Source organism: Epinephelus moara, chromosome 16 (genome assembly GCF_006386435.1).
Source record: "Epinephelus moara isolate mb chromosome 16, YSFRI_EMoa_1.0, whole genome shotgun sequence".
Taxonomy (NCBI): domain Eukaryota; kingdom Metazoa; phylum Chordata; class Actinopteri; order Perciformes; family Serranidae; genus Epinephelus; species Epinephelus moara.
The window spans coordinates 38,485,269-38,513,213 of record NC_065521.1 but is presented as its reverse complement, the minus strand read 5'-3'; the positions used below and the strand labels follow the sequence as shown (position 1 = coordinate 38,513,213).

General features: G+C 40.3%; 3 protein-coding genes across 3 annotated transcripts; 1 reads left to right on the top strand and 2 right to left on the bottom strand.

Moving 5' to 3' along the window:
* Window positions 1–84: 84 nt before the first annotated feature.
* Window positions 85–10,392, bottom strand: bin2a (bridging integrator 2a). The gene is made up of 13 exons (XM_050065297.1): window positions 10,144–10,392; window positions 6,117–6,224; window positions 5,945–6,025; window positions 4,148–4,202; window positions 3,974–4,068; window positions 3,705–3,800; window positions 3,456–3,563; window positions 3,276–3,361; window positions 3,120–3,195; window positions 2,952–3,034; window positions 672–1,269; window positions 503–572; window positions 85–379 (listed from the first exon to the last, which is right to left on the bottom strand). Exons 2-12 carry the CDS (start codon window positions 6,198–6,200, stop codon window positions 519–521), a joined length of 1,416 nt encoding a protein of 471 aa, XP_049921254.1. The 5' UTR covers window positions 6,201–6,224; window positions 10,144–10,392; the 3' UTR covers window positions 85–379; window positions 503–518.
* si:ch211-210c8.6 (uncharacterized) lies at window positions 8,501–12,328 on the top strand. The gene is made up of 5 exons (XM_050065298.1): window positions 8,501–8,747; window positions 10,399–10,504; window positions 10,751–10,857; window positions 11,091–11,263; window positions 11,352–12,328. Exons 1-5 carry the CDS (start codon window positions 8,564–8,566, stop codon window positions 11,628–11,630), a joined length of 849 nt encoding a protein of 282 aa, XP_049921255.1. The 5' UTR covers window positions 8,501–8,563; the 3' UTR covers window positions 11,631–12,328.
* A 2,202-nt stretch (window positions 12,329–14,530) lies between these two features.
* On the bottom strand, window positions 14,531–27,705 carry racgap1 (Rac GTPase activating protein 1). Its single transcript, XM_050065794.1, has 17 exons — window positions 27,569–27,705; window positions 27,038–27,143; window positions 26,724–26,926; window positions 26,460–26,605; window positions 25,995–26,064; window positions 25,835–25,888; window positions 25,652–25,729; window positions 25,055–25,172; window positions 24,331–24,473; window positions 23,874–24,038; window positions 23,660–23,755; window positions 21,357–21,555; window positions 20,817–20,922; window positions 20,296–20,428; window positions 16,831–16,957; window positions 16,642–16,741; window positions 14,531–16,372 (listed from the first exon to the last, which is right to left on the bottom strand). Exons 2-17 carry the CDS (start codon window positions 27,120–27,122, stop codon window positions 16,297–16,299), a joined length of 1,899 nt encoding a protein of 632 aa, XP_049921751.1. The 5' UTR covers window positions 27,123–27,143; window positions 27,569–27,705; the 3' UTR covers window positions 14,531–16,296.
* Window positions 27,706–27,945: the final 240 nt, after the last annotated feature.

Below are 27,945 nucleotides of genomic sequence, written 5' to 3'. Positions count from 1 at the left end.
ACACGGTGACCATACTGCAGTCAGTAAGAAAGTTTTCTTACAATGTAAACCTGTCAGCGCATTTCATTATGTTCATACACATATAAAAAACTACTCTGATTTTAAAATGTTTGATGCAGAATATAATAAAATCTGTGGGATTAAGTCTGGTCCTCCTGTCATGTATCTATACTTTTAAAGGGATACTTACGGCTGTTACAAAAATATGACTTTACCCATACTCTGCACTGATTTCAATAAAAGATAAATAAGAAAACTAACTCCAACATGTCAATGCACAGTCCATCATTCATTCCCCCCACACATGGACACTTCAGTGCGGCTGTCTCCACATTTTTTCTCTTGTGCAGCTGTTGATGTCAATCTCTCCTGTGCTTCTCTGGTTAAATCAACACATGGCAGACACAGATTTATAAAAAGCTCAGTCAAATACAGAAACAAGACAGAAGGGAATAAGAGTATTGATCATATGTGACAGATTTTTCATGAAAAACATACAAACCTAGTGTTTTAATATGCTAAACATCTGTGCTTTTTGAGTCCGGAGATGCCTGTGTTTCTGCAGGAGCATCCTAGATGGGACACAAAGACAAGTCAAGTTAAATAGGAACAATAGTGTACACATAGAGGAGGTGTGCATCACAAATTCCTCAGCTAATCAAATGACAGACCTTGTAAGGAATGCTCAGGTCCTTGGTGTCAGACTTCAACCCAGAAACTTCACCATTCTCCAGCCCGTTTGGTTTAGGAGTGTCGAGGTCGTCCTCTTCAATGTGCAGCGGGCCGTCATCTGCTGCAGACAGCTGAATCTCCAAGCTCACGGAATCACAGGAGTTGTTCAGTTCAGAGCTGCTGTCACTCGGTGGAGCTTTCTCACCGTTTCCTTTATTCTCAGATTCTGCAGGAGGCTTAGGCTCAGACTCCTCTTCTTTCCTGCCTTTCTCCTCTTCCACCTGGTTGCTGCCTTCTCCTGAGTTCAGCTCGTTTCCAGCTGCAGCGTCTTCTTGTGCAGGAGAACTGGGGGTCTCACTGTGGCTCAATCCTGCATCCAGGTCCCTGGACTCAGAGACGGGGTCCTCCGGAAGAGGTGGCTGTGGGGTGACTGCAAGGATGCTGCTCTCTCTGGACAGAGTGCTGTGGCGAGGTTTGTCCGGGGACCTGAAGCTAAACCTCTGGCTCGGTCTAGGACTGTAGCTCTTGTGGAAATCAGAGAAGCTGGATTTCCAGGCCTTAGGGGACATCAGAGTTCGTCTCTTGAGGGAGCCATACCTGGAATATTTTTGCAAGAATAACCAGACAAAAAGCAAGGAAAATTAATATTTTGCTCCTATCCTCAAATGGAGACGTTTTCATCATAAAATAAAGGTTCATTGGAGAGCACTTTGTCTGTGGGATGTATAGCATCCAAGGCATCATCAGCATGAAAATATAACAAGTAATATAGTAAATATTACAGCTTTGGACCCAAAGTGAAACTTTTTGGCAATAAAACATGGAATAATGGCAAAGAAGATTTTTGTGGCTGCAAAAAACAACCCTGTAAACTAGGCCTGGGCAGTATCAAGGTATACTATAATATCTATACACAGTTTCTGTAGGCAATGGGACAAGATTTTAATATTGGTTCTAGTTTCTGGTAGGTAAACAGTCAATGTGGAGAGGCGAGACACACTGGCTGAAATGCAATCTCGGAACCAGTCGGTTATGATGAAAGCTGGCTTTATATTAGCTTTTTTTAAAAGTATCTGCATTCGTATGCAGATGGGGGTTTTTTTTAGAGATTAGCTTCAATGAGTGGCGCAGGGAAGAGGAAGTCTTGCCCTGGTTATCCACTGGCTGATATTGACCCTTGCCCCCAGAGGCTTTATTGTCGTCAGACCGAAAGCCATTGGGTTCCAAGACTGCCAAATCCTGAAGGTAAGTTCTTTCTAATACTGTAAGAAATATAGATGCTCCTCTCTCTATTAAACTGACACAGAGATGCTGCATTGAGGCAATGTAATACACAGCACACACCACCAGAGGTCAGTCTCTACTAGCGAAACAGGCAACTGAGCTGAGAAAGATGGCGATTGCGAGTGGTGGGGATAACGTTACAGGCCTCTGTCCCTGTTTAAGAGTATTGCTACATATAACTTTGTCTTGACATGGCTTCTTCCAACTACAAAAGCAGTTTATTAGCCACATAATTTTATTCAAGACATCATCTCTGTACAGCCCACTGATGTGTCGGAATCTGTGGCAACAAGTCCCATTGGGTCCTCCAGCAAGAAGAGCGCTTATTTCCTATCTAGTCATCATTCTGTAGCCCATAAGAAACCCAGCAAGACTTGTCTAAGCAGTAGCCTAGACAATGACCTGGATGAGAGGGTGGAGCTCTGACTGAGGAGCAAAGGACACCACCAGCAAACAGCCTGTCACTCAAAGCCCCCGTCCTCAGATATACATAACTTTAAACCTTAATAAAACACAAACAGGTGAGTCATATAAAAATTCACCCCCTGAACAGTTGCATGAGGGGGTAAATTAGCAACAGAGACCAGTACCAGGCTGTAAACATCTTTATTTCTGCTGTAAAGTTGCGCATTTTACCATGGGGGGTCTGTGAGGATAGCCTCAAGTGGCCGTTCAAAGAGCTGCAGTTTTTGGCACTTCCTCCTTGGCTTCATTTTTCAGCCCAAGAGGTTGCCACTCAGTAATTATCTTTAGAAACCGTATATCCCCATAAACTATCAGGAAGGTATGAAGGTGTGACAAAACAGATACCGCCCAAGCCCACTGTCAGTTTGGAATTAGAAGAAGAGACTTGCAGCTAATTTACAGTGTGACCTGCATAAAGTTTAGCAGAGCTTCAACTGTCATGAGTAGACGATACCATTTTAAGGTAAACTATTCCCCCCAAACTGCCGACTATTAAAGCATAATGTCTGAAGATAAGAAGAAAAACATACCGTTGCATTCCCTTCAGAGCAAACACTTTGTCCGGATGCTGAGCCTGCAGCTCTTTTATCACGTTCTGTAGATCAAGGTTGAGCTGAAAGAAAAAAGGACTGGTAAAAAAACCCCAACTATTTTATAAGAATGAATATTGTGTGCCAACTTATTTCAGAAAAACATACCGTACTCATTTCCTTGTAGAAGATGTCTCGTAAACTTGACACAGCTGAGAAGACTGTCACAAAGCATCCAATACGGCTAAGAAGGAAGAAGAAATATCAGAATGTTAAAAACATGTGCACCCTCACATCTCATATGATAATAGGAAATATTCAGACCTTTCATAGAGCACAGGCAGCTCCTCTTTTAACTCAGTGTTGATGCCTTCATAGACACTTTTGGCAGCATTCATCTCCTCTTCTGCCTGCAGAGTAAATTCATCTCAAGATTTATTTATTGAGCAAATAAAGGTTGAAATACATTAGTATAAAAGAGATGTGCATGTCATCATTAGTAACCTTGTTTATCTTGACATCATCCCTCTTCTTAGCAGTCTGCAGTGCCTCCAGGTGGTGAAGGGAAGAGTCGTAGTCCACCAGTTTTCTTCCCCTCTTGGCTACTTTCTCCTGCAGATTGAGAAGACCCAGATATAATATGTGTGTGTGCATGTGTGAGCTGCTTGTGTGTGTTTCTGGGATTTTGTGTGTTTACTCTCAGGCCTTTTTTTGTCTGTCTGGCTTCTGTTTACCTTCTTCCTCTTGTCTTACCCTGACATCTGGGAATTGGCTCACGTAGGACTCCATGGTGCGTACGGCCTGGTCTAATAGCTTCACCTCCAAGTCATTCCACAGGAGGTCCTCTCCCTTATTAAAAGGCGCAGCATAAATATTGCATTAATTATGTATGAAGAGAAGGAGAGAGAATGCGTTTTGTTCCCCTGGCAATCCTGCTGCTTTTGCACTTGTAAAACACAAATGTGCAGTGGTAGATCAGGAGCTGCTCTGGGTTTGATGTTATCACTGATGTTCATACAGACCTCTACAATGGCTCCTAAATCTTCCTCTCCAGCCCAGTCAGTTTCATAAGCATCATACAGAGACTGGGAAAGGCGCCTTGAAGCTTCACGCATGTCTGTAACAAACAGAATTGTCTGTATGAGGCCTGCAGAGGACACAAATCTACAGCTCTGAAGTATATAACACATTTTCACCTCTCACTGCATTGATGTAGTTCCTCATATCCTTGTATATCCGGTTCCCATCAGTCTGCAAATAGACAAAAGGTTTGCATGATTGTTTGTCTTTTAGATTTATGACTTCAATGATGTTTGATCTCTGAGTAAAGTCAATAAATTATCCCAGTGTTTGCCTGCACAGTCGAGACAGCAGTGGAAATGTTTAGGTTTAAAGGGACAGTTCATGCCCAAATCAGAAATACACATTGTTCCTCTTACCTGTAGTGCTGTTTATCAGTCTAGATTATTTTGGTGTGAGTTGCAGAGTGTTGGAGATATCAGCCGTAGAGATGTCTGCCTTCTCTTGTGTATAATGGAAGTAGATGGCACTCAGCGTGTTGTGCTCAAAGTGCCAAGAAATACATCTGAAAACCTCAACAGCAATGTCTCTTTACAGAAACCATGACCTGGTTCCTAAAGATAATCCACAGGCTTTGTTGTGAGCAGTTTCATGTAGGTGCTATTTTATTTCTACCAAACTACACGGTCCAACTCTATCGTTGCACAGAAGGAAGTGTGCATCTACTCATGGCCAAGAGATTCGTTGTCATGATAGCACAAGATGTAAACATTAGTGGCGTCCTCTTTGGCTGAGCTGTAATGTTAGCTAGCTCAGTAGTCTCACAAGCATGAGCATTTCATTATTGTGTAGATTGGTGCCATGCCATTGTTCCAATGGCCCAAAATTCCAACGCGCCATTTGTCTGAAAAAAGTGCCATTGGACCAAAAACCCATTTCTACAACAGCCTATTATCCCAAAAACAAATCCCCTCTTCTCCAAAGTTCCATTTCTCTGAAAGCACTCAATCCCTAAAGCTAGTTTCATTCAAAACCCTCTACAACAAAGGTCAAGTGCTGGCTAAAAGCACACCAGACCTGTACCCACTCTTAGCTAAATGCGTTCAAACTTTTAAGGGGTATTAGTGTAAGTGTATTGGTGTACGTATACCTCATATGTACTGTGGTATGTGTATAGTGGTATGTCTATTGTAGAAGATGTATTGTGGGATATGTTGTGATGTTTGTGTTGTGGTATATGTACTGTGGTATGTGTATATATGTGTGTGTATGTTGTAGTATGTGGATTGTGGTTTATGTATTTTATTGTGCCTTCCATGTTTGCAGTGTATTGTGGTTTAAACTGTATATTTTAAATAACATTTTAGGTCTACATGTAAAAGAGCTGAAAATTAGCAATAGCTATAAACTCAAGATTGGGTTGTCTTACTGCAGGTAGTGTGTGTTTCAGAATAATGGGACTTCGGAACAATGGGATAATGGCTGTTGGTCCACAAGGGCATTTTTCTGACTAACAGGGCATAAGAATTTTAGGCCATTGGAAGAATGGGCAGTCCTTGAGTAGATGTATGTTTCCTTCTACGTCGTGGTACGGTTCATGGATGTAGTTCACTAGAAAGAAAATAGTTCCTACATGAAACTGCTCACAGCAAGGTCTGTGGATTATCTTGAGTAACCAGGTCATGATTTCTGGAAAGAGACATTGCTGTTGAGTTTTTTAAATACATTTTTTTGGCCTTTTAAGCACCACAAGCTGAGTGCCATCTAGTTCCATTATATTAGAGAGAAGGCAGACATCTCTACAGCCGATATCTCCAACACTCAGCAACTCACACAGAAAAAATGTAGGCTGATAAGCAGTTCTACAGATAAGAGAAAAAATATGCACTTTTGATTTTGGGTTGAACAGCCTCACACACACATTAAAGTAACTCCATATGTATTATTTTCTCCCACAGCGGCGAGATGATTACCTGCTGGTCATTAAACTGCTGGAGAAAATGTTCAAACTGGTCGTCTTTGCTCTCCACTGTCTTCCCCAGCTTTTGTAGCACCTGCAGAAAAAAGAAAATACCTCAGAGCAACAGCTACTTAAATAAGTTCTCTCTCTTGTTATCTGGGAAACAAGAACTTGCACACTGTTACCTTTTCTTTGCTTCTGCTCAGCTGTCTTTGGACTTTTTTAGCAAAGTCACCAGAGCTGCCCTTTGGACTCGCGCTCTCGGCCATGTTTTGTTTCGACTGTGTTTATTCCTGATGATGAAGGGAAACAGAGAGGAAATGTTAATATTTAATGTACAACACGCCTGCACCATGTCAGATAGATAGATAGATAGATAGATAGATAGATAGATAGATAGATAGATAGATAGGTATTTATTTAATTCAAATAGTTGTTAATCTGTTTTCTCACCTTTCAGCCTGTCTCTGTTCTGTTGTAACTCATGACTTGACTTTTTCATAGGAGTATTTATAATAGTATTTAAATGTAATGATATTAGATGAGGTGGCAAAAACAGGGAAAGTGAAGCACATCTCAATATCCTCTTTATGTTCACCTCAGTGAGCAAAGTAGTAAAAAAGAAGTCCTCATGTTGCCTCTCAGCAGTGATGGAAAATGTATTCGGAACATTTACTCAAGTGATAATGCACCACGCTATAAAAAATACTGCATTACAGGTAAAACTCCTGCATTCAAACTCAAGTAAAAAGTTGATTTTCCAGGAAGTTTTTATGCAGCAGAATGGCTCCTGTCAGAGTTTAGTTTTAGGCTACATATTCAATGTTGATTTGCTTTTAATCATTTCTTCAAATATGTGTCAGCGTGGGTTTTCTCCAGGTACTCCGGCTTCCTCCCACAGTCCAAAGACATGCAGGTTAATTGGTGACTCTAAATTGTCTGTAGGTGTGAATGTGAGTGTGAATGGTTGTCTGTCTCTATGTGTCAGCCCTGTGATAGTCTGGTGACCTGTCCAGGGTGTATCCCACCTCTGGCCCAGTGTCAGCTGGGATAGGCTCCAGCACCCTTTTATAGCAGCATTTTATTGTTGTAGCTGGTGGAGTTGAAGCTCAGTTGACTTCTGTCTACACTGCTGTGTGGTTGAATCTGTTCTAAAGTTCATATATTGTAGCTCCTGATATGTTTTGTTCGTAAAATTACATTTATAAAGTTGTCTAACTAGCTATAGCTGTAAAATGTTTCCCTCTAAAACATACATTCATTACATTTCATTTACAAATTTGAGGTACTTGCACTTAAGTATTTTTATTTTATACAACTTTATACTGCAACTACACTACAATTGAAAGGGAGATATTGTTCTTTTGACATTTATTTTACAGCATTAGTTACTGTCAGTGTTTGGAAGGTTACTTTTGAAATGTAATGGGCTACAAATTGCTAATTACCTTGTAAAAAAGGAAAAAGGTAATGTAACTATTTTAATGACTTCATCAAAGTAATGTAACTGATAACATTTGATTACTTTTCAAACAAATGTTTAGTTGTGGAAAAGATGCAAAGCAACAGAATGCTTTTGTAGTCTACGGGCTTTTTACCAAAAAGAATATATTTGGATATCAGCCTTTTGAAATCACCAACATTTTGACTGGTGAATGTAGTTAAATTACATTTGAATGAATGAATTACTTTATTTTAAACCAAAATAAAAACTAAAAAACAACACAAGACAAAGATAACAGTGTTCAAAAAGGAGGAGGTAGAAGTAAAATTTAAATGTATCTACCCCTTTTTTACATTTCTTCTTTTAACACACATATTATTTCAACAAATTCCCAAATCTATTTACAACTAATATACAACTATTCCCACCTATTTACCACCCAATTAAATGAATAAGTAATAAACCCAGTTTATTTACAGTCCACATACCACCCAGTGTTACAAAATAAATATGGACCCCCCTGACACAACCTTTCCTCGTCTATTTATCTGCCAAAAATATCTTTTTTTGTGTAGTTTTTTAAAAAAATTTCTCAGTAGTCAGTAGTAAAGTGATTATAATTACGTAACTCCATTAAATGTAACTAGTTACTACCCAACACTGGTTATTGTTATTTTTTAGATTAAGATTTTCCACACGAACATGTTATAATCTCAGAAAATTATACATTACATGATACATACATTACCTTATCACCACCTCACAAGCTTTTGCTAATGCATTTAACACACCAGTGCTTCAGTGAGAATAATCTAATAATATTATATTCAATACTAAAACATTCACAGGGGCTGTTTTTTGCTGTTGAGTTTAAAACTTTTATTCAATTTAATTTTCAATGAAGGACTTTAACTTGTAATGGAGTTTTTTTTTTTTTTTTTACAGAGTGTTATAAAGTATATTAATATTTAATAAAGGCTGTGAATACCTCCTCCATTACTGAGTAGAAGTATTAAGTAGAAGAAAATTAAACCTCTGCCCCTGTGTGACCTGTGGAGGCTTCCTGCAACAGCTGTAGAGGTGGAACCACACTAATCCTCCAATAACTACACTACCCAGAGTTCCCTGCGAACAGGCCACTCCCACTAGTAGAATGGCAGCGGTGAACTTTAACCGTAGTGTTTATGTATGTGTTTTTGTCGGAGGAGTGGCTCTATGACAAACTATCAGATCCCCGCGCTGCTCGCCGACCTGCAGGACATGATCATGGGGAGCACGCTGGCCAAATGTGCCGTCACCGACCTGGGCATCCAGTGGGCCGGCTGGGCCCTGGCTGCTGCCTTCAGGACCGAGAAGTTTTATGATCTGGCAGGTAATGAACAACACTGGTGATCATTTCCCTTTGTGAGTGCTGACTGAAGGCCATGTGCCGACTGGTTTTGCAGCCTGACTTGTTTTGCAGAGCAACTGAATTGGCGTTAACTCAGTTTGATAGAACAGCGAAACACATTTAAACGAGATCAAACAGCCTTCACTAAACCATAAATCAGATATGAGTTGTAATTTAATTTGGAAAAAAATGTTTTTGCTGTGCACTCACACATTGAACTGTCATCATTATAAAACCTGTTATCTAAAGCTTTGTTGTGAAACAGCAGAGAGCTCCTCCTTCATCTTAAGAAGCTCCAATCAGCTTAACATAATGGTCCTGTGTCAGCAGGGGCGTACAGAGGGATCCTGGGGCCCTCTTTTCAAACCACACAGGGGCCCCAATCATCAATGCACACAGACAGTCTCCCTACAAGTAACTGCTGCTACTAAGTCTCACTTTTGCATTTGTAAAAAATATTTCACCTCTAGTTCAAACTGCCTGAACATGATTTACAACAGGGGTGGGCTATATACCAATGATAATCAATGTACTGCAGCTTGTTCCACTTGGGATGTATAAAATAGATCCTGAGCATGGAGTATAAATTGTAAATTAAGCCACCGGCACAAACATGATATGCTACACACACTCTGATAGTGTGAGCAGGCGAGGCGAGTGCTTTTGACTTTGCAGGGCTCCGAACAGCAACCATTAAATCGCATTTTTGCAACCATGGAGCACCAGTGCAACTCAGAAGTATTATTAATATATGAACTGGAGAGTTGTTACCTAGGTTCATGCTCACAGTGAATAAATCCTCATATTTAACGGTATTGCTGCAATGATTTAACGTTACGCTAACTGCTAATACTTAACTGTTGACCGGAGCTTCAAGTACACGACAAATTCTGTCCTGAGATGAGCCAGGTGCTTCAAAATAAAAGCACCAGTGGTTCCACTCTGATTTATTTTATTATAAAAATACATAATTTAACGTTAATAAAGCAGCACTTTAAAAAAAAAAGTTTTTATAATTTTTTTTTTTTTTTTAACTTTATTGTATCGCCTAAAAATACTGTGATATTATGCCCTCTAGAGCGGAAACAGTTTGTCAGCCGGTCAACAGAAAAGTTACCGGCAACTTTTTTTTTTTTTTTTGATAATTGAGTTTCTTTTATGGCTATTTCCTTGAAAAAATAAACTAAACATTACTCAGAAGTAAGAGATTAAACTGAGAAATGAAATTAAACTGAGTTTAATAAGGTGATTGACACTTGTGACAAGTTCTGAGCCTAAAAAGTTGAGTATACGAGCAATGACAAAGTCAGGGGTGCCTTCAGGCTTAAAGTTAGACAACTACCAAATCATTCGTTACATGTAGAACAGTGCAGCTTACCTGTCGACACAAATGACTGATTTCTTTCACAATTTCCCAAATGAATCACTTTGACACTTCTCTTTGACTCGTCCTCTCCTGGTTGTCCCCGTGTGCTATGCTCCTGGATATTTTACCCTTGAACTTTGGAACCAATCGTCTGCAGTATCCTGGGTAAAAGATTTATTGAACACGCCTTACTGTGCAACAGGTAGAGCCATCCGCTGTGCCCATGTCTCAACACACCCACTCACTCTGTCTTTTTTTCTCTCCCAGGATCGGGCACTTTTATACTACTTGCCCACCTGAGTCGTATCTGGGGAGGAGCCAGTCATGTCCGTCAGAAGGTGCAGACTGGGTTGGTGACAGCATGGGGACTCAGGTAAGTTAAGGCAGCGTTGACCCCCGTTGTTCAACACCAGGTGACATTCCCTGCTGCACAGTTAAATAAAACTCCAACAGAGGAATGCTGATTTTATCCTCTTCCATTGAAACCTGCAGAGTTTGAGTTATGGAGGGTCCTTGGCGAGGTCAGGGAAGGAACTAATGGATGTGAAACCTTAGAGTCAGGTTAATGAATAATGCCTGTGGTTAATGTGAGTGGACGTTAACCATGTTCTCTCCGCAGGCTGGGTACATTCCTCTTCATGCGGATCTTGAAGGACGGTCATGATCGCAGGTTCAACAATGTCAGAGACAGCCCAGGGACTTTCTTTGTATATTGGAGTATTCAAGGTACTTTGCAGAGATGTGAACACCCTCTTCTCATTGCTGTAGTCCTTGACCAACTCAGCACCCAAGTGAAGGGAGGGTTGCATGTATAAATCACTGTCAGGTGCCTAGCTTAGTATGCATTTATTCCAGGTACTGTAGAAGCTGTTGGTTACTGTAAATTGAATGCATTTAGTTCATGGTGGTATTAAGGCAAGGTTGGTTAAATATGATTCATTTTTTCCTCTTTCTCCCAGCCGTATGGGTATTTATGACCCTCCTGCCCACCCTCATGCTGAACAGTGAGAAGCGAGATGTGCCTCTGGGAACGAGGGACTACATTGGCTGGACTATTTGGGGCCTTGGCTTCGCTGCTGAGGCTATTGCTGACCAGCAGAAATGGCTTTTCAAGCGTGACCCAGATAATGCTGTAAGTTAGCAGGCCTCATGCTGTGCAACCCTTAATGCATCATTCACTCAGTGTAACTATACTGTCCAATTTGCTCTTGTGCCTCCAGGGGAAATTCATCCAGAGTGGGCTGTGGGCTTACAGCAGACATCCGAACTATTTTGGAGAGATCCTGCAATGGTCTGGCCTCTGGCTCTCTGCCTCATCAGTGATGGAGGGTTCCCAGTATCTGAGTGTGGCATCGCCTCTCTTCGTCTGGTTCCTGCTGCGTTACGTCAGCGGTATCCCCATCCTGGAGAAGCAGGCCATGAAGAAGTGGGGGTCTGACCCAGGCTTCCAGGACTACATCAAGAACACTCCTCTGCTCTGGCCATGGCCTAAATTTTAATGCAACAGTGAACAGTGATGAACATTTTCTCAACCGCTGTACCAATAATTGCCTCACACAAAGAACATACGCACATTAAAGTCACTGTATATGACACTCAGGACATTTTTAATAGCAGCAAACCACTATAGGCTATGTAACAATATAATGGAGGAAGGGCGTCCTGTGCAAAGAATGAAATCATACTCCTCCTGTGTTTGTTGTAGTCCGAGTCTGTTCTTTATCAATTCCCCTATTGATTTCTGATCAGTTTTCTGTGTGGGAAAGAAGTAAGCCAGCACAGGTTCTTAGCATCAAGGCAACTATTTTCTTACCTTAGAGTCTGGCCACAGTGTAGCTGCCTGGTGCTAATGTTCTTTCAACAGGATATTTACCCTCTAAAAGGGTGCTGCCTTCAGGGAGGCCATGGCACTCGTGTGTAGTTTCAAATATATGACAGTATTGGAATTTAAACCCCTGTTGCTCAGACAGCTGTTTCAGCACATTACTGGTGTTTCCACCCAAACTTGAGATGATCATTACAAGCAGCACTGTTGTCATCTGTCTTGGTGAAATGAAGCTCTTGGACCGTTTCTTCCTCACCATCATGACTCCTTTTGGCACGTTTCTTTCCAGTAGTAAAGACATGAGTTTGACGTCATTATTTCACAACGCTCAACTATCAGAAAATGGCATCAATAAAAGGAACTGATAAGCATGGATATGTGATATCTCAAACAATTTAAAACCAGTTCTTGATTCCCATCCCTGCTCATACAGGGGTTACCTCTTAATGCTTCCCCTTTAGTTTAACACTATTAGCTTTGTCAGTGCTGTTCACGCTGTGAGCACTGTTAGCCGCCAGCTGAGCCGCCTCCATGTTGAGATCTGTGTACAGACAATCTCAGCTCAGACTCTGGATCATAAATGTGCTCTGAATGTTGTTAACAGTGTTCTGAGACATAAGATTTTAAATGAGTTATGTGATTTTCCTGTCACTTTGTACTTCTTTGTAATTCTGTAAAATACATTCCAATACATTACACCAAGTCTTTACATATAAATCTCTCTGTGGTGTGTCGTTATTGAGAGCTAAGGAAGTGCACTGTAGTCAAGACTATGAAGCTACCGTTTATTTTCACCTCTCAGTCTCTAAATTTAGAGGTTGACTATTTCTACTGATTCTTAGTCGTGTGATTGTAGAATCAAAAATTAAGGTGTGAATGGTATCTTAAAGGTCCAGCCTGAAGGATTTAGCAGCATCTCGTGTGAGGTTGCGAAACTGAAACTTTGCCAATGAGATCTACAGTGTCTGATGCAAAAACGCGAGTGGCCCGATCTAGAGCTAGTGCTTGATTTGTAGTTTGTTATAAACCAACATTCTAAAGTAACATAAACATATTTTTGTGTCAGGTGATGGACATAGACGTTAATGAAAACATGGTTATGAATATTATGGACTATTTCTGCCAAAACGTGCCCCTAAATTCGACACACTGTACCTTTAACTGGTGGTTTGAAGTGTGAAAGAGGCCATCAGTGTCAAACTGGCCCTTGTAACTCAACAAAGGAGACACACTAGAGTTGTCAGTGTGCTTCATCATAACTTGTGTGACTTTTTTGTACATTTCTGAACCCAATCATCACTTCCACTTCACTCAGTTATTATCCAGTCATGTGGAAATGAAAAGAGGCAGTGTGAACTTTTCCCTCCAGCTTTTATATTTCTTTCATTTTGTGTGTACAACCAAGTGCAACACTATGAATCCTTTCCAGGAGAGACTGTCTGAAAAGAAGAGCATTTATCCCTGTATAAACAGTATTGTTTTCCCCCTCCTGGTCACTCTTTCCAGTGTGGACTGTTCACAGTAATTAACACATTTTCTCTCCAACATGGTCAGGCATAAGTTTAACTCAACATTTACATTGCTGTCCTGTCAACTCCTCCCAGGCAGTTTAAGACCCATTCACACCATGACAAGAGTGAAATCTCTCAACAGCCAGATGCACTGGCATCCCACAAGTAACCTCAACCGTTTTCAAGGTGTATGACCTAACCTACAAAGGTTAATGCCAATGACTTCCAGTCTGTGTCTGTAAGAGGGGAAAGCAAGTGTTGTCTTTGACTTGGCACTTTAAGATCTAAAAGAACAGATATTTTTAGGTTAAAATTTACAAATGGATGCAGTGCAGATCACAGTAGAGCCTTACACAATAGGACATTTAAATGTGTGAACTTCAACCATAAAATCGCCTTGCCGCCCCCCACCTCAGAGCATTTAAAGGTGACTTCTGTATTTTTCAACCTGGACCCCAAAAGTAACCAGAAAGGGCACGTGTGCACCATCATCTAATTTTTGCCACTGACCGGCTCAGATTATTATTTTAAAGTGTCTGACAACATTGTGGAAGGGATCGCTAAAAGATAGACCTTTTTAAAAGAAAGTAAAAAGACTTTTTGTTTAACCAGAAACAGCCTGTAATCACTGCTGGCAAACCCACCAGGCCCTATTTAAATAAAGTTATTTTAGTGTATACAGAGGCAGCATATTTTCACATCTAACTAGGCAAATTAAAAGTTTATTTCAACCAAACCAGAGTTGCTGAGCACTGGAACAGTTGAATGATACAATGATAAAATGACTGTTAATTTAAATGGTGGCTGGTGGGTTTAATGCTAGGGATTTCACAGCTGCTTCTGGCGAAGCCAAAATGATCATACTCCAATAAATAGGTCTGTCTTGGCACATCACATCTTGGAACAATTGCCCATTAACATTACATTGTAGCTGATCTCGCTAATACTGCACCAATGGAAAAAAAACGTTGTTCCCATTAGTCACTGAGACACAAAACCATGGGAAAATAGGGCATAGGTTTAACTTCCCCTTTAAGATTCAGACAGAAGACAGCACAAAGCATTTAAGAGAAAGCACACAGCATTTTTTTTTGGTAAAGGTTAGAAATGTATTTTATAAGTTACATGGATTTTAGAGCATGTACTTGTGTACAGAATTTGTGCTAATAGTTAATCATATAATGCCACAGCAACTCAACTGGCTAATCTTACAAAGTAATTGCCTTTTGCATGGGATTGCTCGCAAGCAGCCTCCCACAGTACAAACATTACACAGAGCAATAAACATTAGAGGAGCAAACTGATCTGCCTGAGATTACAGCCTGTGACATAAACCAGTGAACAGTGTTACTGATCATCACTGGCAGCGCAGATATTAAAATTGTGTCCCCTTTTAAAGAGACTAATGCCAATTACTAATAACATCACACCCAATCAAGCTCGCAGATAATGGCCAGGAGAATCTGCTTTTGAGGACTTAGCTGTTTGTAGTTACAGTATCAGAAGGAAAGGGTTTGAGAGATTGTAAATATTTACAGCAGGATTCACTGGAGGATGCGTACAATCAAAACTTCATAGAAATGAAATACAAACATCAAAAAAACTTAAAAGATAGCATTCTGAGTAGTCACACATTCAATTACAACCTACAATGAAATGCCTAAGAATCAGTCCTTCAACTTCTGAGTGACACATGAGTTGAAACACTGAGATTATTGGTTTTAGAAGCAGGTCACAATAAAACTGCATATTTTCATCCATGCACACATTCTTCAAAAAGAGAAATATACAGTACAGTCGAGTGTTAAAGGAATACTTCACCCACAAAATGACCATTTGGATATAAATTCATCATGCCGTGTTGCCTTGTGAGGAGAACTTTGTTTTTCTTGCATGCCTCCACAGCAAATGGGGAACATATTGATTTATTGATTGGGGACCATGTTGAACAGCAGAACTGTATCAAAACATCCATTTACAAACTCTCACACAACTCCTGCAGCATAATCCAAGTCTCATTTATCCAGTCTTGGCCTGGGCAGTATCAAGGTTTTATAGCATGCTGGGTTATCTAGAAATCCCACAGGTATTATTTTCAGTACAGGCAAAAATACAGACGCTCCTCTTTCTGTTAAACTGATACAGAGATGCGGCATTGTGGCGATGCACTGTAGTGCACAACATGCTCCACTAGAGGTCAGTCTCTACTGGTGAAACAGGCAGCTGGGCTGAGAAAGATGGTGACTGCGAGAGGTGGGGATAACATTACAGGACTAGTAAAAAGGAAAAAGTTGTATCCTCAGTAGTTCCAACTGGTTAAATAGACTTGGATTATAGTACACAAGTTGTGTGAATCTGTAAACGAATGTTCTGATATAGTTTTGCTGTTAAACATGGTCCCCAATCAATCAATATATCATTAGTTTCGCCATTTTCTGCAAGGGCATGTTAAGTTTTCTACACACATTCAACACCGCAAGACAAATAGATATACAAATGGTCATTCTGTGGGTGAGGCATTCCATTAAGAGGTGAAGTGATAACGCCTTGTTAAACATTTAGCAAAAGCATCAGCGCTAAAGACACACGAGTGTGCATAGATAGGAAAACCTACTATTTGGTTAAAAAAAATCCTCTCACAAACACGTAAAATTATCAAAATACAACTCTTACTATTGTGAAAAATTAAAACGATTATAAGGAGACTAAGATGGAGGCGTTTCTATCCATTATCAAAGCTGCATCGTGTTATGTGTTGTGCATAAATACAAAAAAACGTACTGGTTGTTATTGCAGTATCAGTAAAGGTTTAAGTGTAGCTGCTTTGGATTATTTAAGGAGAGGAGATGCAAAGAATTTTCCTTGGCCAGAAAATCCGACTGCCGATTTGCTCTTGCTTCCAAATCTGCAACAAAAGAGTGCACATAATGGCATTTAATGGAATTAGGAGTCTAAGTCAATAAAACAGAGTCAATGGAGGATAATGAGATATTTTACAGTAGATTAACTTCTATGAAAGATGTTCAAATGAGTCAGCTTTTCTCTAAATCTGAAAGCTAGTTTTTCATGGCTTTCTTAAAATTCAAATCAGCAGTATCTTAGACATTTGAATCAGCAGTAGAGAAAGTGACGGTGTTACAACGGGGCAGGAGGGGACTGTGCTTGTGTGTTTACCTGGGTGTCAGAGTGGACTTCATGCGCTGAGACAAGGAGCTGGAGGAGGGGGTTTTATTGAGCTGGTGCTCTGGAGTTGTCAGAGGTCCCAGTATGCTCACTGCAACAGTACAAACATGACAATGAATTATCAACCAGTAAACAACTGCGCCTCGTCGTACAACGCACAACAGTCTGGTGAGCTCGTACTTCTCTCGGGGGTGGCGTAGCAGTTTGCGTTCTCAATGATCAGGTGGTTCAAGTTCGGCTGCTCGTTTTCCACCATCACAAACTGTCCCCAGTAATCCTCAGGCAGAGCCAACAGGCGTTCCACAACCTGAACAGAGAGAGATTAGCAGGAATGCAAAAGATCAGGGTTATTTCAGTGTGTTGCCTCATCCTCTTCCAACAGGGCTGAGCTGATTATGTAGATGCCCCGGGCAAGAAAGAGGGGAATCACTAAAAAGTCTCTGGTATTGTGACGATGTTCTGAATAGTTTTATTATAAACTGTGTTATTAAATAGTAAAAAGCTTTTCCATGGTTTCTGTACGTTGTGGTAGGACATCCTCCTATTCTAAAGGAAAAGCTTAGGTTGATTTTGAACCGTGGACCCTAGTTTCCAATGTGTTTGTGTCTAAGTGACTGATGGAGACAACAACTTTTGAAACTGGTCCAGTACCGAGCGTAAACTGTGGCAGCCTAAGTGGTGAAACAGGCTGCAATGTAATGCCTACGGGCAATTGTGCCCTGTCATATTGTGTCCACTTAAAGTGTTGATTTTGCCACTAACAGACTCAGATTGTTATTTTAAGTGTCTGAGTACATTACGTAAAAGTGAAATGCAACATTATTCCTCATCATTCACTCGATCCAGGATGTTTGTTAGTGTGCGTGTAACCAAGTCTCACTCAAAGAGAAGTCTCATTCTGAAATCTCATGGACTTTTCCTCATTGTTGAAATCAGTTAAATATTCAGCCACACAAAGCTCCACTCTCTGTACTCTAAGGGGCTGTACACATGCCGCATTTTCTGCGCCCTCAAATTCATTGATTTCAATGTAGACGTGCGGCAGGTGTGCTCAAACAGAAGCAACACCATCGCAGTGTGCACGCGTTCTCGAGCACCTATTTTTCAGGGCACGACAGCTGCGCTCTGACATAAACTGAGTCCAACTTTCGGAATGTTAGCAGCGTGCACCACATGTCATGTGACGAGGAACAACCAGTCACAGCCGACAGATACCTTCCCCTTTTTCCGTAAATATCACTTTGTGATAAATATAAAGAAGAAGTTGATTTTAGTGCAGGGCTGCCCGTAGCTTTACATCTGTCCCACTGACAATATTTTTGGTCTAATACATGCTTATAAAACAACACTCAGATCAGCTCTGCACTCAGGATTTATGGTCAGTAGGCTATGATATGGTGCTGGTTAAGGTCACTTAGCAACCTCAGACACAACCTGCCTCCACGCCCTTACAAGTTGGCAAAGGGTAGGTGCAAGAGTAGCGCCCAGCGCCTGACCTTGTGTTTTCCAGGCGGTTAAAGACACGGCATGTGTACTGCCCCTAACATAAACTCTTCCTGGTACTTTTCTCACTAATGTTTGTTACTGTTGTTATTGCTTGTCATGCAACGAGTCAACTCTTGCATAATTTCAAAACAAGACTTCTTGTCTTTTGCCTTGCCAGAGATATCTTGATAACAATTTGTCCCATTCATTAAATTGATTCTGATTAATGAGCGTGCTAATGATTAATGATCACATTAATTAGTTTTACACTGTGTAAAACAATCCCTTAATACTTTTTAAAAAAAACATTAACATCTCAGTCAGACTTCGAAGCTTATCTCATGGGAAACATTCATCGAAAGAAAGTTTAAATTATAATCCTCAGGATTTTCATAAAGTCAAGCCCCATTTTTAGTATTAAATGTTGGCATTTTTTCAGCAATAGCCATTCAATATGTTTACACTGTGTAATTACCTCTCTATATGGTAGTTTTCATTGTTAGAGGCAGAATCTGCTGTTCCTGCACTGCATTCAAATTGCCCTCACACACACACGAGACTCACAGGAAATGATGCATGTGTGTATTCCAGGGTTATTGTTTTTAATTTAATCTCATAAATATCTGCCTCACTGTTTGCATTTAGTTAGGTCATATTAAAAGCATTCAACTGGTAAAACACAGGGTGGCTTTTATTGTGAAGCAGTCACAGGAGGTGCAGTGTATTCATCACCAAGGTTAAGGCTGACAGAGATCAAAAGCAAGCATTTTCTATAAGCAGCAGGACATGGGCATTTTTTGACAGTGGATCACTTTTAAACATTGCATGGTGCAATGGAACAAGGAGAAGCGGCAACAGTGCACCAAAAACTAAAACTTCTCAGCAAGGTCACAAACTCCTTTTAACATGCTCAGCATGACATCATGATGAAAAAAGGGCCAATTATTGACTGACTTCTTTATCAAAACGATTCAAGTTGTTTGGCTACGCTACAAACAGATACACCAGCTGCTCCACTGATGCATTTCTAACAAAGTAGCTGCTTAATGAGGGTTTGCTGCTCTCTAGTATTGAACACACACTTAAGAGATAACATGATATACAGCAGACGAGGGCTGAACGAAGTAGTAAAATATGCATTATGTTGTTGATAACAATATTACAATATTGCTTGTGATAAATAAACCAACATGATGTCATCTGTGCTCGTCATATTTTGACGCTTTGGCAGCCTTTTGCGTTCTTGACAGAGGGTTGATGGGTTGGGTCCAGACAATAAACTAGTTGGTTAGCATTAGCGGTTAAGATTGTGGTTAGTCATGTCAGTCAACTCAGGTGACTAATGACTGACATAACAAAATAACTCAATGCTGACTTTTAGTTTCACATGGGGACACCAACACCGGCCTCCTGTGCGCGTTAGACCCCTGCGCCTCCCCTCCCAGTTGCCCTCAGCGGACTTTTGCACTCTTTATGCTAAGTCCTTTGCTCTGAATGTCTAATAATGATGTGGAAAGTTTAAACTTGAGTTGGTTGAGAGCCCGTAGTGTCTCACAGAGAGTGTTTGCATCTGACAACAAGGGCCACTGCTAGGGCTGCACAATTAATACAATTTTATCACTATTGCAATATGGCCTACTGTAATTTTTAAATCACACGACGTGTAATATTTGTTAAAGGAAAAATGTGTGTCCGAAAACCATTTGATATTAAATATTGTTGTACTGCAGGGATGTCCTGACGTACACTTTAGACTTTAAAGACTTAAGAAAACAAATTTGTTTGGTACAGATCCCCACTAAAATCACACTATAATCATTTCAATATGCTGTTTTAATGAAAATAATTCCCTCGATTATCACAATTCATATCCCAATTGCAATATCAGTCAAAGTAATCTCAATTAGAGATAACTTTTCAAAATTGATCAGCCCTAGTCACTGCCCAAGCAGCGTTTGTTGATGCCCTGGGAGTGAGACCAGGCTAAATAACCAGATACTAAAGTGTACTCAGTTTGCCTTCCTGCTGCTTTATGTGTACTGCTAAATACAACAAATTGCTTGTTGAATTAAAACAGAAAAGACAGCAATTAAAAAAGATAATGAAATTTAAAAAAACAAACAAAAAAATACATAGATTTGATGAATGGTTAAGGCCTACCTTGGGTTGTCTTTTGGTGTCCTGAAGGATTGTCATTGGGTCAGGGTTTGGAACTGCGTGCCCCACAATAGTTGGACCAAACACCCGAGCCAAGTTACTGACGTCCATCCTCGTGTCCAAACTGTCAGCCACTCTGAAAGATTTCATTAGATCCAATTAGGTCTCTTTGGTGTTCCATGAAATATAATATACACCATTTAAAGTGCATTTTTAGTTTAAACAAACAGAATAATTGCCCCGTCTAAACTCTAATGAGATAGATACAGTTGCTGTGTTTATTAAATTCTTTGCACATCTTTGCCTAAAGCACCTCAACCCAATTAAATTTAGAGGATACAGCAAATTTCAAAAAAGGTCAGCTACAAAGAGACTTCTGTGAATATCAGCAAATCCCAACACTGAGTTTGTAGCAGGAATATCCAGGGCATCAAAGCAGGGTGATGCTTTTAATCAGCTTTGTTGGAATATACATAGCTCTAATAGGTGTATTAATTATTATACTTTGAAGAGTAGCTGCAAACCTCTGAAGATGACGGACTAAGAAAGCCAGCGTGTCTCTGTTGGGCTGCGGCAGGTCACTGATGGTCTGGTACATCAGAGCTATGCTGTTGTCGTCATCTGAAACCTCTGAGGGGGAACAAAGAAAGCAATTTTGTAAGCAGAAGCAGAGAAATGGGAGGTTGTGTGGAATTATTAACAACTTGAAAGCAAGTGTGTCCAACTCCAGTAACAAACAAATATTAAAGAGGCTAACAAACTGAAAGATCAATCTCTTGTTTGTTCCAGGCAACTTCACGCCTGAGGTTTCCATCACTGCTCAAAACAAATTGCAAAAACCAAACAGAAGCACTTATGAAACCTGCATTTAATGGGTCTGGTGGGTAATTTTCTGCCATCCATTAAGAAGTTAAAACAAAATTGTAGTTATTTCAAGTAATAAATTGTTGTTTTTCATTAAGTGTGCCTTTTCTTTTTCCTGCGGAGCGCTCAATATCAGAAACAGCTACAACAACACCCGCATCTTAAACATCAGTTTCTCTCTCTCTCACACACACACATACCGGCTGCCTCCATGAAAGTACGGTTGAGGCGGAAGGTGAGAAGAGGCTCCTTCAGGTTCCTCAGGAAGTCCTTTAGGAGGCCAGTGATGGCATTGATATCGTCCACCTTGCTGAGCACGGGGACTGTTTTGCTGCGTAGAAACTTCTCCTTCAGGTCCTTTACTGTGCGGTCAGAACCGGACAGACGGTACAGTCCAGCCTGAGAGGAAAGAAAACACAATTATTCACCATTTACTGTTTCATTTTCTTCAGTGAACTAATAAGGGTAGCTCCATTATTTTTTGGAGAGCTTTATACAGTTCTGTAGCTGTAGTAGTGTTTCTGATGTATGCAAATCTGGAAATTCAGTTTTTGGTCTAAGAATGTATGTTTTAGTGTCATAATGCTATTTTCCCAAGTCCTAAAAACCTTTTCCCACAAGACCTGATGAAGATTTCTGCATGATGATACTGCTACATATGACCGCATGTACTGCTGCGGACGCCATGTTAGTTTGGTTCTAAAAGTCAAACAATAACACAAACAAAATAATCAATCAAGGCAGCAGGTAGATCAGCAATTCCCATGTGTTATGAGTTAAAATTACTGTTTTTATCAATGGAGTCTGTTGGGTTTGAAGAGGGTGATATAAGGCTTCAGTTCCCTGTCAGGATGCCTGTCGGAAGGCAAAGTAAAGTGGTCAAAATATAATTAATATAGCGTACACTAGTGTTGTCACCATACTGTTATTTCTAACTCCAATACAATACCTTGAAAAATATCAATATTCATATATTCCATATTAGATATCACACAGGAAAATTGACATTGTTGGTATAAAATTATTATTTATTTTTTTAATTAAAAGATCGATATAAAAAGGCTATGACGACAACAACTTGTCTCGTTAAGTTTCTTTGTGTTGTTATGCAACTTTCAGACTTGACCTAACGTGTCCAGCAGTTCACTGCTTAGCTTCTGTTTCCCAGTACTCCTGTCTGCTTCTCCAAACCAGTCGCCATCTACAGTAGGTAATACACTGACTATGGATCTATAAATGTGTTTATACAGTGCAAATGCAGTATTACATTATACACAATCTCAATGCGTTTCACCTGGTTATATAAAGGTTTAAAATGAATGAAACAGCACTATATTCTGCCTCCAAGCTCAAATCTTCCAGGCTAACACTTTCCTCACTCTCCATGCTTACACTGTCAGTGAACAGCATGTCAGTGCTGTAATCTACATCACTGCTTTTTGCTAATAGCAAGAGTTGTGTAACTGTGCCTGGACCACCGGTTGTACTTAACTCCTCAAAAAAATAGAACACGTTTTCACATTTTTCGTTTGTGTACAAATAACACAAACAAGATTTGTGTTGATTGCTGGGCTTTGGTGTTGCTGATAGGCATAATTTTTTGACACAGCTGGTCACTTCTGCATCCAGGCTTTATGTTAAGCTAAGCTAATAGAGTGCCCCAGGAATGAATCGGTTCCCTGGTCTCTAAGTCAGTGAGTTTTTGGTTAGCTGCCTGAAATAAGGCCTGTGGTTTACACAAGCTTCAGACACTTTCACATTTTGTTTTTTGATATAACACGTCAGTAAATACCCTACTTGTAAATGTTGGATCTTTTATGTGTCTTTAAAATGGCAGTTGCTACGAAGTGGCTTAAAGACTACGGAACGTCATTACGCTTACCACAGCTTTACAGCGTTGTTGTGGAACGATTATAAATCATGCAACCATGTTGTAGTTTGTTTATGGCCTAACGTTAGATTTTACTTTTGGTGATTGCATTTGGGCTTCAAAAATCACAAAAGAGGTGTTCATGTGTGGAGATTATATTGCTGAACAAAAGTCTAAGTACCATAAATGCTTGTTTGCCACAGAACCTATTTTCTGCAATAATCCAAAGTGCAATTGAAAAAATCTCATAGACCCTTTAACAAGGGTACCAGGGCGAAGCTAACTTCAGTGTCAGCCTACAGAAAAATGTCATCCCTGGAGCACTCTATTGTCTCCTGGCTCTAGCTTTGTACTGCATGGAAATGAGAGTGAATCCATCTGGAGATAGTGAGGCAGGGACAAAACATAAAACAACAGAAAGAAGAGACAGCAGCACAGTCATAAAGCAATCAACAGATTTGGATCCTCTCCACAACCCAATTACAAATTTAATCTCCCAGGAACAGATTGTCAAATCTTAGTTACAGCTCTCTGCCACAGCTCAGAGAAAAGACATTTAAGATAACTACTGGGGTTTGAGGCTTTACTATCTTTCACATTTTCTGCATATGAAGACAGGAAAACACCACTTGCCTCATGCATGCCTCTTTGCTCGATCTCACTGATACAGTGGACCACCAGAGGGGGAATCATGGGTGATGTGTCAGGGACGTAGTCTGCAAGCACACCCTGGAAGCAAACAAGAAATTAAGAAGGTGTCAGCACCGTCACAACATTTCAAAGTGGCATTTGTGCATGTACCTGCACATAAAGAGAGAAATCAGTTATGAAAAGTGGTCTCACACACCTCCCCGATTTTGACTGGTGTGGCACCCAGGTTGGGGATGCATGGCAGAGGGCAACGCTCGCGACACTCCGGGTGCGAGACCACCCTGCAGTCACGGCACTTCAGTGAAATCTTGCCAAACTTGATCCTCTTTCCACAGGGCACGCATGATTCAGGCTTGATGACCTATAAAAGACATTCAACATGATTACGGAAGCAGGTAACAATTATGGGTCAACAGCTACATTCAGCTGAAACAAGAAATTACTTTATTTGGGCGAATAAACTCAAGTAAATGCACTCCATAAACAAGTTTCTGCAAGGACACCAAAGTCTAAAAGAGTAGATGATAAGAAATAAACTTCAGTGCCAAGTGTGATCAAACTTATTGGCCTAGTGGCAAAAATAGTATCCATACTTAAATCCAATAAGTGCTAGAATGTGTGTTTTTTTAAGTCAGTTTAAATGGCATTCTTACAGTTTTGGAGACAAACTCATGATGACGGACACCCCCATGGCTCTGAGGAGTGCTGGGCGCCACTTTTCTCTCTCCCTCAGGGTTGCCAGGCTGCTTGAAGACATCCTCAGACTTGACTGATTCAGAGTCCCACTCCATGGCGGCTGAACAGGAGATAGAAAATAAATACTAATGTGTTACATGCCATGACTACTGCGGTTATAAGAAGAAATACTGGCAATTTTCTGCTGCTGAATATTCAGACCCAAGACATTCATGAACATAATGAAAACCAATAATAGGCAGATTAGCACAGTCTCAAATCAAATTATGTTTGATGTTATTTTGGCTGCATCACAGGGGGGCCTGTTCATATCGTGATAGCAGAGTTACAGTAGATTGATTCGGTGAATAATGAGCTTGGATTGCTCACTTCTCCTTAAATGGCCTTAAATTTAAAATCTTGTATCTGTATTTCAAAATAAAAGCAAGCATTTAAAGGATTTCATCCAAAATTAACAAATGAATTTCACACAGAGTGATGACAACACTTTTACGCTGTGGTTTGGACAGCTAAAAAGTGCAACATAAGCTAATCACATGGCTCTAAATATCTGAATATTAGAACTAACAAAGTAATTAAAACTGTCAAACATAAAACTTCCCCAAATTAGTTAAGCCACATCTGAAGAACTGGGCTCAGTACTGTCCAAGCTTACATACTCCATCATGACAACAATCTTACCGGTCTTTCTCCTGCTGCGAGTCCAGTAAGGAACAGTCTCAATGGTAGAAACTGCCTCCACAGGTCCTCCATTTGCAGGGACGGTCACTGTGGTCTTTGTCACAAGGGTCTCATTTCCCTGTCACAAATTAATATAGACTAGTCAGAACAACCACATACAACTTAATCTTGACAAACAGATTATTTCTGCATATGTATGAAGAATTTTTAGGCAACGGGACAAGATTTTGGTATCAGAAGTGCTCTGGTTTCCGTTTATAGTCTGAGTAGTATTGAAGGCTTTGAAGGTAAGCAGTTCGTGTGGAGAGCAAAAGAGGTGGAATGCATTGACTGAAATGCAATCTCAAAACCCATCTACTATCCTCTGAGGATGATATATCTTTTAATTAGCTTTTTTTTAAAAAAAAAAATGTATCAGCATTCATAAACAGATATCTGTTTATAAAGCTTAGTCGATATGTTTGGGTCTCAAGTGTCCAGTCAAACTGTAAACAAAATTTTGGTTGCCATATTTCAAGTCTTTATATTTGCAGTGAGTGATCGTGGCTATGTGTGATAACACCACATATTTCAGTGATGAAAAAGCAAAAACCCTACCCTCTCTGAAGTTCTGCCTGTTGATCGAGATCGTTTGGAGGCAACTGGAGGACCATCGACATGATTTCTCGAGGAGCGCTGAAATCAAAACAGAAACACGACACTTGTAACTCTAGTGCACACAAAGCCAGTCTTCTATAAACAAATGCTGAAAGAGAAAAGGTGTACATGTTCTTATCATACCCTTTTTTCTCTTTTCTTGAGTCGCACTGTCCTCACAGTGGAGGAGTCCCAGTCCTGTCACAGATAATACAAATTAGATATCAAAATTAAAAAAGGAGCTCAATATACTGTGTAAGATTTTAATGTAACTCTCGATGATACCAAAAACAAAAGCACTTACGAGAGAGTCATCGGTTTTGTCGTAGCTGATATCTGACAAGATGGAGGCAGACTCATCGATCGTGGCCAGTCTTTTAGAAGAAACAGAAAATGTGTGTTAAACCAGCCAGCAATGCTTCCCACCCGCAGAGTTTATCTACATTTGCCTCCACCAGAGCATTTTAGCAAGTTGTTTTATCTCCCATTTTATCCTTTAAAAAATGGAAATGCATTTGAAAGTTCAGAGTGGTTTGAAATTGTGTTGGAATGGTGCATTCATGTGATAAATAGATGGAGATGGGAATAGCTGGGGAAAATGAGTTCCCTAGTTTAACGTTAGCTTGTGAATATAATTCTGAATTGAATCTGAGCCTCAAATGTCAGATGTTCCCATGTGAAAATAAAGCTCCATACAAGGTAAATAACCAGGATCACCATATTCTGTATTTTACCACATGACTCCAGCAACAGGTAACAGGTTTATTACCTCCGGCTGGTGTTCAGGCTGGCTGCTGCTGCCTGGCAGTTCGTGCTCAGAAAGGCCAAAGCTGAGCGCTGCTCTGCACTCAGCTGGATGCTGTTGGAGGATCCCTCACTAGTGAGAAGGTCCCGAATCAACTGAATTTGACGCTCCTGTGTTACAGAAATGCAAGCAAAGCACAAATGAGAAACTCAGTGAATTGGGTGAAATGACGGAGTAGATGAAATCAACATATCTCAATAAAAAGGTTAAGCATTTGATCCAACGTACCAACTTCTCACAGTCTGCCTCAGCCTTTTGTCTGCGCCGGATCTCCACATCCACTTGGTTGCGGGCATGTTTCAGTTTGACCTCCAAAGCTCCTCTCTCTGTCTCCGCTTTGGTGAGCACCTCTTTGCAAGAGCCCAGATCCTGCTCTGCCCTCAGCCATTTGCGTCGGCACTCATCAAAGTTTTGTGCCATCTGGATGAAGTCTGAGAAAGAGAGTAGACTTAGTACTGTGGCAGGCATCTGAAAAGGAGCCTAAGGCATATGTCTTAAATGACAGATAGTGGAGATAAAACCAAGAACCATAAAATACTCACTGGGTTCAATGTTCTCACTGAGAACGTCAACTTGTGTCCTCAGCTTATCATATAAGGTCTGGAGGCTCATCACAGCAGTCTCCATGTTGGTCTACAACTGAAGACCCTTAAAGCAGATAGATTAGGTACACTTAATTCATTGGATAGCAAGTGTTGTGCTCCTTTATCTTTAGGGCTGGTGTATGGCTGCTTTACATTGTAGCTAAATAAAAACATCCGGCAGATTTCAAAAGGAAGTGGGAACTATCCTTAACCTTTATGGCAAAAAGTAATGCATTAAAAATGTCAATTAGCCCCGTTTTGCCCACAGGCTCACTTCAATATCTAACTTTACTTCTCATATAACAATGCGCTTGGTTACCTGCCATTTTTGTTTTAGCTAGCTTAGCATCTCAAGGGAATACCGTTTTTAAACACACCCAACTCAACTAAACGGTCTCAACTGTAACGTCCTGACTGAAAACAACACGACGGTTACTTCAGCTGATAACGATACATGTTAGTAAATATTCGCTAGCAACAGTTACCTACCGTTTCGGTACCGGAGAACTGGACGGTAAAACCCTTTCGGTGATGTTTAATGGACTGCTTTCTTTCCTTTTCTGTTTTTAGCGACCACCTTGTTGTATCTTTGTCCACATCCTTCCGCAGCTACAGCCACAGTGAGCGCGTCGCATTTCAAATTTCGCCGCTAGCCAATGAGCGAGGGCCACTGCGATGATGTCAAGACAGAGAAACGAAAATAACTTCCGAGTGCGCATTTTCAAAATAAAATCGTTGTAACGGTCGCTTATTGCTACATTGTTAACACAAAAGGACACAAACACACGGAAATATGTAACAAAAAACGAATGCTGACTGTCATTTAAAAAAAGATAATGTTATCCATCAGCTAACAATCAAATAAA